At 53.4% G+C, this 12,433-nt stretch overlaps 1 protein-coding gene across 7 annotated transcripts in view; it reads left to right on the top strand.

The window, feature by feature from the left end:
• The window catches only part of PUM1 (pumilio RNA binding family member 1), a 101,643-nt gene extending 93,796 nt beyond the window's left edge, over nucleotides 1-7,847 (top strand). For all 7 annotated transcript variants that reach the window (XM_074555888.1, XM_074555882.1, XM_074555885.1 and 4 more), the window contains exons 21-22: nucleotides 1,005-1,197; nucleotides 6,007-7,847. In XM_074555888.1, the coding sequence (XP_074411989.1) occupies nucleotides 1,005-1,197; nucleotides 6,007-6,138 (325 nt within the window). In that variant the 3' untranslated portion in view covers nucleotides 6,139-7,847. The remainder of the gene's footprint in view (nucleotides 1-1,004; nucleotides 1,198-6,006) is intronic.
• Nucleotides 7,848-12,433: the final 4,586 nt, after the last annotated feature.

The raw sequence follows: 12,433 nt of genomic DNA, 5'->3' as shown, positions 1-12,433 counted from the left end.
CCACTTGCATCCCCATTCCCATCCCCATCCCCATCCCCTTTCCTCATTCCCCATTCCCATTCCCCATTCCCATTCCCATCCCTGCTCCATTCCCAGTTCCAGTTCCCATTTCCAGTTCCCTGCTCCGTTCCCAGTTCCCTGCTCTATTCCCAGTTCCCATTCCCGTTCCCATTCCCAGTTTCCATTCCTATTTCCCAGTTCCCATTCCTAGTTCCCATTTCCATTTCCTAGTTCCCATTCCCATTCCTATTCCCTGTTTACATTCCTAGTTCCCATTCCCAGTTCCCAATTCCTGTTCCCGTCTCCATTCCCATCCTCATTCCCATCCCCATTCCTCACTCCCATCCCCATTCCACATCCCCGTTCCCATCCCCACTCCCATTCACAGTTCCCACTCCCTTTTCCCATTCCTGTTCCCATTCCCATCCCCATTCCACATTCCCCATCCCCATTCCCTATCCCCATTCCCAGTTCCCATTCCCATCCCCATTCCACATTCCCATCCCCATTCCACATTCCCATCCCCATTCCGAATTCCACATCCCCATTCCCATTCCCCATCCTCATTTCCCATCCCATTCCCATTCCCCATTCCCATCTCCATCCCCATTCCCATTCCCTGTTCCCAGTTCCCATCCCCATCCCCATCCCCATCCCATCCCCACTCCCATTCCCATCCCCGTTCCCATTCCCATTCCCCATACCCATCCCCATTCCCATTCCCATCCCCATTCCCATTCCCATCCCCATTCCCATTCCCTGTTCCCAGTTCCCATTCCCATCCCCATCCCATCCCCATTCCCATGCCTATTCCCTGTTCCCAGTTCCCAGTTCCCATCCCCATCCCCGTTCCCATTCCCATCCCCATTCCCCATTCCCCATTCCCATCTCCATCCCCATTCCCATTCCCTGTTCCCAGTTCCCATCCCCATTCCCATTCCCTGTTCCCAGTTCCTATCCCCATCCCCATTCCGGTTCCCGCTGACGCGGCCGTGTCCCCGCAGCAATGTGGTGGAGAAGTGTGTGACGCACGCGTCGCGCACGGAGCGCGCCATGCTCATCGACGAGGTGTGCACCATGAACGACGGCCCCCACAGTGCCTTATACACCATGATGAAGGATCAGTACGCCAACTACGTGGTGCAGAAGATGATCGACGTGGCAGAGCCGGCCCAGAGGAAGATTGTCATGCACAAGGTGGGCACCGGGGCTGGGAGGGACAGCCTGGCACTGCTGGGCATGAGGGAAGTGATGGCAGAGGGGTTGGAGTGTTTCAGTGGCTGGGAGGTGGAAATTACAGAAGGGTTTGGGTGGGAAAGGACCTCAAAACGCATCCTGCTCCACCCCAGGGACACCTCCCACTGTGCCAGGTGCTCCAGCCTGGCCTTGGGCACTGCCAGGGCTCCAGGGGCAGCCACAGCTGCTCTGGCAATTCCAGCCCAGCCCCTGCCCATCCTGCCAGGGAACAATTCCCAATTGCCAAGATCCCATCCAGCCCTGCCATTCCTCTGGCACTGGGAGCCATTCCCTGGCTCCTGTCCCTCCATCCTTGTCCCCAGTCCCTCTGCAGCTCTCCTGGAGCCCCTTCAGGCCCTGCAAGGGCTCTGAGCTCTGCCTGGAGCCTTCTCCTCTCCAGGGGAGCACCCCCAGCTCTCCCAGCCTGGCTCCAGAGGGGCTCTGGCCCTCCAGGAACTCCTGGACTCTGTCCAGCAGCTCCTGGTGCTGCTGATGTTGGGGTCCCAGGAACAATTCCATCCCAGTGTCCCATCTGTCCCTGCCCTGTGTCAGAGTGCAGCCATTCCCGGTGTGCTGTCACTCCATTCCTGTGTCACAAATCCCTCTCCAGCTTTCTGGAGGAGTGCAGAGCTGCCCTGGGCTGGAGCTGAGCTGGCAGCAGTGCCCGTGTCCCAGTGACCCAGTTCTGCACCGAGCAGGCGCCGCGCTCCTGCCAGCCCGGCTGGGCCTGAGCTCCGGGGCTGGGGACATTGGAGTGACACCGGGAGCCACCCGGGCCTGGGGCTGTGTCCCTGCCTGTGTCCCCCATTCCTGTCCTCTGTGTCCCTCTGCCTGTGTCCCTCTGTGTCCCTGGGGCTGTGTCCCTCTGCCTTTGCCCCCCATCTCTGTCCCTCTGTTCCCCTCCCTGTGTCCCCCATCTCTGTCCCTCTGTGTCCCTCTGTCTGTGTCCCCAGTGTGTCCCCCTGCCTGTGTCCCCCACCTGTGTCCCTGCAAGCTGTCCCTCTCTGTCCCTGTGCTCCTCTGCCCCTGCTGCTTGTGTCCCTCTCTGTGTCCTCCTGCCTGTGCTCCTCTGTCCCTGTGTCTCTGTCCGTGCTGCTTGTGTCCCTTGGTCTGTGTCCCTTTGACAGTGTCCCTCTCTGTCCCTGTGGGCTGTGTCCCTTGGGCTCTGTCCCCTTGGCTCTGTCCCTCTTGCTCCATCCCTGTTGGCTGTGTCCCTCTGGCCGTGTCCCTGCTGGATGTGTCCCTCTGCTGTGGCTGTGTCCCTGTGACTGTGACTGTGTCCCTGCTGGATCTGTCCCTGTGCCTGTGGCTGCCAGCCTCACATGTCTCTCCATGTCCCTCCAAGGCCACTGGCCTTGCCTGGTGCCAACGTGCTGGTGCCGCCTCAGAGCCCACAACCATTCATCAAATCCTGTTTCTCACTTTTAAATGGATTTTGGTGTGACACTTTCCAGAATCCCGGGATCCCTGAGGCTGGGAAAGCCCCCCAAGGCCACTGAATGCAGCCTGTGCCCTGTCCCCACCTTGTCCCCAGCAGAGCCCTGGGTGCCACCTCCAGGAATTCCTTGGACACCTCCAGGGATGGGCACTCCAGACCTCCTTGGGCAGTTCCAATGCCTGACCACCCTTTCCATGGAGGAGAATCCCCCTGATATCCCAGACCCCCATGGTTTGCATTGCCCTGCAGTGTGTGCATGCAGAGCCAGCCCAGGAGCTCAGCTGTATCCAAATGAAGCCATTTGGAATGAAATGTGCCTCGCTGCCATCCCCTGTGCCCGCTGCTCCAGGGGCAGGGAGCCCTGGAACAGGGAATATCTTCATTTTGCTGCTTTTAAAGGTCACATCTGCAGGGCTGCAGAATGGCAGTGCATGGAGAGTAACAGGCTTTAGATGGGGGTGGGGCTGAGGGGATTTTAATTTCCTTCAGTGACATTTCTTGGGGTTACTTGATGAAAAAGCTCAGGTACAGCCAGAGAAATGAAATCCTGACTGACCCAGGCATGGAAAAGCTGAGATTTATTTATTTTGAATAATGTCAGGTATTCAAATGCTAATGAATCTTTTTTAAAAAACTATATTTAAGCATCCTTGACTAAACCAGACTGATTTTTCTGTAAGCAATGGGAATTTGTGTGAGGGAGCTGCTTTGACCTCCACATGCACAGAATCAACACAAACAGCTGGAATAATCCTCAGGGATGGTAATTCTTAGGTTTAGGAGCCACTCAGAGTCATTCTTTTAACCCCAAATCTGTTTTAGTGCACAAGAAATGCTAAAGATAATTAAATAAAGATATCTGGCAAGGGATACACCCAATTTATCTGTGGCAGCAGAAGGGCCCTGGAATTGTTAATCCATAACAGAGAGTTGTGTATTAAAAAAAAAATACAAAATATTGTTCCTAGCATTTCTTACTTTCTTTTTCCCATGGAGCAAAGCCTTTGGATAAAATGCAAATTAGATTATCAGTGGGGCTGTCAAAAATAGCTCAGGGTTGACAGCTAAGTGGGCCTGAGTGAATGTGATTTCAGCTGTGATCCCAGGCTGCAGGAAAGCCTGGAAAAATGGAGCCAGGGGCTGTGGGAATGGCTGCTGGTTGTGGAAAACAGCAGCTTGGGATGGGGCTAAAAATGGGATTTTGTTTAAGTTTTTATTTTAAGAATGAAATTAAAAAGTGATTTTAACAGTTGTGTCAGTAAAGGGAGAAAATGAAAGGGATGAAGCTGGACAGAGAAGGAATGGTTGGAATTGGAGCTTCTCTGCTCCTGCTGGGCACAGGAGTCATTCCTGCTGGGAGTGGGGAGCCAGGCTGGATTTGTGCTTTGGGAATGGGGTCCCTGGAGTGGAACAGGAATGTGAGGGACTGTGAGGTGCTGAGCCAGGAGAGCTGGAGATGGGGTCCCTGGTTAGGGGCAGTGGTGGGATGTGGCCAGCCTTGGAGCAGGGAATGCTGCACATCCACTTGGAGAGGAGAAAACGGTGAAATCATGGAATCCTGGAATGCTTTGGGTTGGAGAGCCCTTAAATCCCAGCCAGTGCCACCCCAGCCATGGCAGGGACACCTCCCTCTGTGCCAGGTGCTCCAGCCTGGCCTTGGCACTGCCAGGGCTCCAGGGGCAGCCACAGCTGCTCTGGCAATTCCAGCCCAGCCCCTGCCCACCCTCACAGCCAGGAATTCTTCCCAGTATCCCATCTGACCCTTCCCAGGCAGCGGGAATCCATTTAACTCAAAGCCCCAGTGTCTGCCTTGTGCAGAATCCCACTGGGAATTGGGGAACACAGCCTGGATTCCAGAAGTGTGTGATGCTGATGCCTTGTGCAGGCTGCCCTAGGACAGAGACCAGACTGAGCTAAAGAATAAAGCAGGGATTTATTGAAAGGATAAATTAAAAGGATAATGGGCAGCACAAGAGCCCAGCCAGGGCTGCACCCAAGATGAACCAAAATGGTCCCAAATGCACGGCCGGGCATGGGGTCTGTCACTGTGATCAGTTCTGCTCCATTTGCACCTTGCAGTTCATTGTCCCATCCCAGCTTTAGCCCCTGCAGTCCCACCCTGCTTGTTTTTCTCTCTCCAGCCCACAGTGTTTGTGCTCTTGGGGCTGAGATTTGGATCATTTGTCCTTGGTGCCCAGCTGGAGCAGGAATTGTTTTGTCTCCCTGCTCATCATCCCATAATGTGAAGCCCAGACCCACACACCAAAGCAGAATCTGAAAAATACAAAATCTAAACCTGAGGCATCAGTGCCAGCCAAGACCTCTGGGGTCTGGGGCAGTTGGTTTGAGCCAGGGGATGGGTGTGACCCCACTCAGGTTCCTAAACCCTGAGGGGGGCAGGACACGGGGAAGAGCTGGGGCTGTGCTGTTCATGGAACGCTGAATTGGAGTTGGGAGCTTCACTGTGGGACCAGGACACAGGGACGGGTTGGAGGACATCTGTTCATGGGATGTTAAATTGGAATTTGGAGCAGGACACAGGGAAGGGTTGGAGCTGTGCTGTTCATGGAACATTGAATTGGAATTTGGAGCTTCCATTTTGGAGCAGGACATGGGGAAGAGCAGGGGCTGTGCTTTTCATGGAATGTTATGTTGGAGTTTGGTACTTCAGTGTGGGACCAGGAGACAGGGAAGGCTTGGAGGAGAGCTCTGCATTGTTGAATTGGAATTTGGAGTTTCCATGTGGGAGCAGGACACAGGGAAGAGCTGGAGCTGTGCTGTCCATAGAATTGGAGCTGCAGTCCAGGGGCAGGAGATGGAGAAGAGCTGGGGCTCTGCTTTTCATGGAATGTTATGTTGGAGTTTGGAGCTTCACTGTGGAGCAGGACACAGGGAAGGCTTGGAGGAGTGCTGGTCATGGAATATTAAATTGGAATTTGGAGTTTTCGTGTGGGTCCAGGACACGGGGAAAAGCTGGGGCTCTGCATTTCATGGATTTGGAGCTGCAATCCAGGGGCAGAACACGGAAGAGCTGTGGCTGTGCTGTTCGTGGAATGTTAAATTGGAATTGGGAGTTTCTGTGTGGGAGCAGGACACAGGGAAGAGCTGGGGCTCTGCTTTTCATGGAATTGGAGCCTCAATCCAGGAGCAGGACACAGAAGCACATTCCATGTGCTGTTCATGGAATGTTGAATTGGAATTTAGAGCTTCCATGTGGGAGCAGAACTCTGGGAAGGGCTGGAGCCGTGCTGGGATGGAGAGCAGGGCAAGGGGCCTTTTTAATGGCTTCATTTCTCTTTCCTTAAATCCCATTTTTGTGCTGTTTTTCCCAGATCCGGCCCCACATCGCCACGCTGCGCAAGTACACCTACGGCAAGCACATCCTGGCCAAGCTGGAGAAATACTACATGAAAAATGGGGTGGATTTGGGGCCCATCTGCGGCCCCCCCAACGGCATCATCTGAGCAGGGGCTGCTCCAGAGGCACTCCAGGATCCCAGGAATCCACCAGGAATCCAGCCCAGAACCCACCCACACCACCCGCCACGGTTGCTAAAAAAACACAAACCAACAAAACCCACAAAAAAAAACAACAAGCAAAGAAAAGCAGAAAAAAAAAAACCACAAAAAAAAAAAAGAGAAGCCTTTGTAAATTTCTTTAATTTTATTATGCATAACATGTACTAATTATTTTTTTTAATTAACTAATTGCCCTGCTGTTTTACTGGTGTATAGAATTCTTGTACATAGGTCTCAGATGTACATGGAAGGCCACATTTTTGTTCACTGTTGTATCTATATTCCAAATGTGGAGACTTTCAGGGTGGTTGGTTCGAAGAAAACAAACAAAACAGGAAAAAACCCCTGTTTTTAATTCATCCTTTTTTGCAAATACCTTTTTTTGGGGTTTTTTTTCCTCCTTTTAGCCCAAAAATCAGCAAGAAGTTGGAATTTTAATTCAGTGACACCACTGGTAGAAATACTAAAAAGAGAAAAATTCAACTTGCTAAAGTTTGGTTTTAAACAAAGACACCAAAATTCCGGTTTTGGGACTTTTTAATGGCTTTATTTCTATTTTATTTGTGACTGACATGCTGAAGGAGGGAGCTTAGCTGGCGTTTTGAGAAAACACCCAGAGATGATCTAAAAGTGGAGGATTTTTGGGGTTTTTTATGCCCACTCCTCTGTTCACCTGGAGAGACACAATTTGATTATTTAGCATGAGGAAAAACAAAAAAATCCAACTCGGCTTTGGTCTTGCTTCTATAAATATATAGTGTATACTTGGTGTAGACTTTACATATATAAAAATTTGTAGTATTTTCTTGTTTTGATGTCTGATCTGTATCTATAATGTACCCTAGTAGTGGAACATACTTCTGACTGTACAATTGTACATTTGTAAACCTCTGTAATGTAAATGTGGAGAAGTTTGAATCGACATAAAACCCGTTTTTTGGTAAGAAAACAGGAAAAAAAAAAGAATTTAGCAAAACCTGTGCATTTCAGTGTATATTCACACCTTTTATGGTCGTAGCATATAGTGTTGTATATTGTAAATTGTAATTTCAACCAGAAGTAAATTTTTTCTTTTGAAGGAAATGTTCTCTTTATACAGCCTAGTTAATGTTTAAAAAGAAAAAAGGAAGAAAAATAAACTGCTTGGTTTTATTTGTCACCTAGTTGGACGGTAGAGATCCTTTCTAAATGTTCTACAGACCTGATTCAGTTCCAAATAGTGTTTTTTTGAATCTTACAAAGTAATGTTTTGCTTCTTTTGTGACAGTAAGAAACAAAAAGTGCAAAAGTACAGCCCCCTCCTAGTTTTCCTTACAATCAGAGCCCCTTTTCACCTTGTAAAGTGTGAATCACCTCCCCCTTTTTTGTACAGAAGATGAACTGTATTTTGCATTTTGTCTACTTGTAAGTGAATGTAACATACTGTCAATTTTCCTCGTTTGAATATAGAATTGTAACACTACACGGTGTACATTTACAGAGCCTTGTGTATATTTCCAATGAACTTTTTTGCAAGCACACTTGTAACCATATGTGTATAATTAACAAACCTGTGTATGCTTCTGCCTGGGCGACTATTTTTTGTAACTCTTGTGTAGATTGTCTCTAAACAACGTGTGATCTTTATTTTGAAAAATACAGAACTTTGGAATCTGGCTCGGGGTTTCATGGAATTGTTTGTTGGAAGTTTGGAGCATCAATCCAGGGGGCAAGGGGAAGAGCTGAGGCTCTGTTTGTCACGGAGTGTTGAAGTTTCATTGTTTGGGTCTTCACTCTAAGGGCAGGAGCAGGACATGGGGGAGAGCTTGGGCTGTGCTGTTCATGCAGTGTTGAACTGGAATTTGGAGTTTCATGTGGGAGCAGGACACAGGGAAGAGCTGGAGCTCTGCTTGTCGTGGAGTGTTAAATTGGAATTTGGAGCAGGAGCAGGACACGGGAGAGCTGGGGCTGTGCTTTTCATGGAATTGGAGCCTAAATCCAGGGGCAGGACACAGGGAAGAGCTGGGGCTGTGCTTTTCATGGAATTGGAGCCTAAATCCAGGGCCAGGACACAGGGAAGAGCTGGGGCTATGCTGTTCATGCAATGTTGAACTGGAATTTGGAGCTTCAGTGTGGGAGCAGGACGCAAGGAAGATCTGGGGCTCTGCTTTTCATGGAATGTTGAATTGGAGTTTGGAGCTTCATTCCAAAGGCAGGAGCAGGACACAGGGAAGAGCTGGGACCTGTTCATGGAATTGGAGCCTCAGTCCAGGGACAAGACACAGGGAAGAGCTGGGGCTCTGTTTTTCATGGAATTTTGTTCAGTTTTGTTGGAGTTTGGAGCTTCAGTCTACGGGCAGGAGCTGGAGCTGTGCTTTTCATGGAGTGTTACTTTGGAGTTGGGAGGTTTGCTGCAGGACCAGGAGACACAGGGCAGGCATGGAGGAGTGCTGTTCATGGAATGTTAAATTGGAATTTGGAGCTTCTGTGTGGGAGCAGGACACAGGGAAGGGTTGGAGCCGTGCTGTTCATGAAACTGGAGCCTCAAACCAGGGGCACAGGGAAGAGTTGGGGCTGTGTTTTTCATGGAATGTTGGAGTTCAGAGCTTCACTCCAAGGGTAGGAGCAGCACACAGTGAAGGCTTGGAGCTGTGATTGTTATGGGATGTTGAATTTGAGTTTGGAGCTTCCCTGTGGGACCAGGACACGAGGAAGGATTGGAGCTGTGCTGTTCATGGAATTGGAGCTCCAACACAATGGCAGGACACAGTGAAAGCTTGGAGCTGTGCTGTTCGTGGAATGTTGAATTTGAGTTTGGAGCTTCAGTGTGGAGCAGGACACAGGGAAGGCTTGGAGCTGTTCAGGAGGGCTGGGATGGAGAGCAGGGGAAAGGGACATTTTTCATGGCTTTATTTCTGTCTTTGCAAGTCTGATGTGCTGAAGGAGGGAGCTGAGCTGGTGTTTTTGGGGAGGAAACACCCAGAGATGATTTTAAAGTGCAGGACTGGGAGCCCATCCTGAACAGGCTCCATGGGCGCAGGGGTGGGGGATTCTTCTGAGACCCCACCTGCAGAGCTGCCCCAGCCCTGGGACCCCCAAAATCAAGGACCTGGAGCGAGCCCAGAGGGACCCACGGAGCTGCTGCAGGGCTGGAGCCAGGCTGGGAGAGCTGGGGGTGCTGCCCTGGAGAGGAGAAGGCTCCAGGGAGAGCTCAGAGCCCTTGCAGGGCCTGAAGGGGCTCCAGGAGAGCTGCAGAGGGACTGGGGACAAGGATGGAGGGACAGGAGCCAGGGAATGGCTGCCAGTGCCAGAGGAATGGCAGGGCTGGATGGGATCTTGGGCAGGAATTCTTTCCCTGGTGCTTCTCCAGGCTGCTCCACGGAGCTGATGGCACTACCCACACTCACCCCTGCTGCCCCCATGATGTCCTTGTCTCCCTTATTCCCCCAATTCCTTATTTAGGAAGATCCAGCTCCCCATTTCTTTCCCTGTGTGAACAGAACCCCAAATCAGCCTCTCCTTCCCACCAGCTTCCCCCATTTGCAGCATCCAGGACCTTCCCTATCCCTTTGCTGCCCTTTGCTGCATTTAAAATCCCTTTTCCAGAGGGACATTTGGGGAATGCTGATGAATCTGGGTACTTGGAGGCAGGGTCACATGTGGCCAAGTGATGGAGGGCAAGAAAACGCCCATTTTACAGGAAATTACTTATTTTGGCTTAGCACGTGGAAAGGCTGGGTTTGAAGCCCAGACTCTTCCCATGTCCCATTCCCACCTCTCAGCAGGGCCAGCACTCCTGAGACCCCACACTGAGATTGATCTGGGACTCCACTCTGGAGATGACCTGGGATCACATACTGGGATTGATCTGTTCCTGTTCTGGGATTGATATGGGATCCTGTACTGGAATTGATCTTTTCCCACACTGGGATCAATCTGTTCCCACACTGGGATTGATCTGGGATCCCCCCACTGGGATTGCCTGTTCCCACACCAGGACTGATAGAGGACCCTATGATGGAACTGACTTTTTCCCACCCCCTTGGTGTTAAATTCAGCAGATTGGGGTTTTCACTCAGTTTCTGCCCAGCGTTTGAGGCCACCCCGTGCCCCAGCCTGGCCACCAGGGCCACAGGCACTCGAACTTTGGGGTTTTAGAGCTCTTTTTTAGAGCTCTTCACCACCTCATTCATCTGGTGGTGCCTGTGGAGCTCAGTCAGCCGCAAGACTGGGGACAAACACAGTGAAAAGCAGGGAGATAAATCTATTTTTTATGTTTAATTCAGCACTGAGAGTTCCATTCCGTCTGCAGAGGAAGGGGAGCGTGCCCAGGCTCTGTGTTTGTTCCCCAGACTCCTGCGGGTCCGGGGCCAGCCCTGGCACCATTCCCACCCCGAGGAGTTCGGGAATGGGATCGGAGCTGCTGGCCCTGCCGGGGCACACAGGGGACACGGCCGGGAAGGACACGGGGGCTCTGTGCTGGCCCTGCCCGGGGACAGAGGGGACAAGGCCCGGGAAGGGCACAGGGACTCCGTGCTGGCCTTGCCTCGTCCCTCCAGAGCACGGCTGGTGATTGCGGCTGGACAAGGGATGTGAAGGGACCCGTCCCCTCAGCTGGATCTGTCCCCTCAGCCAGACCTGTCACCCCTACCGGGACCTGTCACCCCAACCGGGACCTGTCCCCTCAGCCGGGATCCCCTGTGCTACCCCCTGTCCCATCGCACTGCCCAGACACGAGGGGACACGAGGGGACTGAGCTGCCGCTGTCACCGCGGCCGCGGGGGGAGAAGGCCCCGCTGGCGGCGCCCCCCGCCCGCCCCCAGCTCCTCCTGTGGGGTCCCACAAAGTCCCGCCACCCTTCAGGGGCCACCCCTGGGGTGCCACAGCTCGCTGGGGACCCGCGGGGACCCTGCGGGCCTGGCCCAGTCCCTGCAGGGGTGGCGGCGGCCACGGCGGGGCGGTGCAGGCCCAGCAACGGGCCCGGGCCGGGCGGGGCCTGAGCCCATGTGGGGACAGCGGAGCCCGTGTGGGGACACCCGGCACCGGGACCCTGTGTGGGGACAGCGGAGCCCGTGTGGGGACACCTGGCACCGGGACCCTGTGTATGGGGACATCTCCCTGCCTGAGGACCCTGTGTGGGGACAGAGGCCCTGCCTGGGGACACCCCGGCCCCGGCACCCTCTGTGGGGACAGCGGAGCCCGTGTGGTGATAGCAGAGCCCGTGTGGGGACAGCGACTCTGCCCGGGAACACCTCCCTGCCTGGGGACACCCCGGCACCAGGACCCCGTCCCTGGAACCCCCCAGCATCGGTGGCCCCCTGCTCCATAATCCCCCCTGCATGAGACCCACCTGTGTCCCCGGGACCCCCCTGCCTTGTGACACCCCCGGCTCGGTGTCCCCACCATCCCTGAGCCCCCCCGGTGTCCCCGGGACTCCCCCACCCCAAAGCCACCTCCTGTTCCCTGTCCTCCCATGGCCCCAGGGACACCCCCGGACCCCCTCTCTGGGACCCCCCTGCTCCGGGGCCACCCCACTGTCCCGGGTATCCCCCCACTCTGGGACCCCCCAGTGTCCTTGGGATGTCCCCAGGTCCCCTTTTCACCCTCAGCCCCGGGGACCCCTCCCCAACTTTCCCTGGGTTTTGCCCCCTCCTCTTCCCACTTCTCACTCCTTCTATAAATGCACTTTAAAAAAAATTAATTTGGATTTTGCTAATTACAGGACAATTAAAACCCAACGGAGTCACTCAGGTGGGGGCCCCCAGAGCCCCCCGATGTTTCTCACTCCCCCCCGGGTGTTCCCTGAGTTCCCAGTCCGGGGGCAGTGGGAGGATCCTCTGGGGGATTTGTGGGGAGCCGAGTCCCGGCTCTGCCAGCCCCAGAGGGTTCAGCTCCATTATTGGCTGAATTTTGTTGATTTTCCCTCCTTTGCCCCAGTAATCTCCCTACCACCCTGAGCCCCTCCGGGCTGTATTTTGGGGGTAAATGAGGAGGTTTAGGAGAGTCTGAGTATATTCTTAGGCCTCTGACAGGAAAGGAGGAATTCCACGTGTGGAAGTGGATCATTCCCATCCCATCCCATCCCACCTCACCCGCAGTTTCACCACCCTCAGGGGTGACCAAACCCCCGAGTTCAGAACGGAGCCACTCCCGAGACACCCGGCAGGTGTGGGAGTGTCACCGTCATGGTCCGGCAGGTGTGGGGATGTCACCGTCCCTGTCCCGCCCTCTGATCCCAGCGCCATCCCGGGTTCTGAGCGGG

Source organism: Zonotrichia albicollis, chromosome 20, assembly GCF_047830755.1.
Source record: "Zonotrichia albicollis isolate bZonAlb1 chromosome 20, bZonAlb1.hap1, whole genome shotgun sequence".
NCBI classification, from domain to species: Eukaryota; Metazoa; Chordata; class Aves; order Passeriformes; family Passerellidae; genus Zonotrichia; species Zonotrichia albicollis.
The sequence above is the reverse complement of the archived record's forward strand: the minus strand, read 5'-3'. Positions and strand labels throughout refer to the sequence as shown.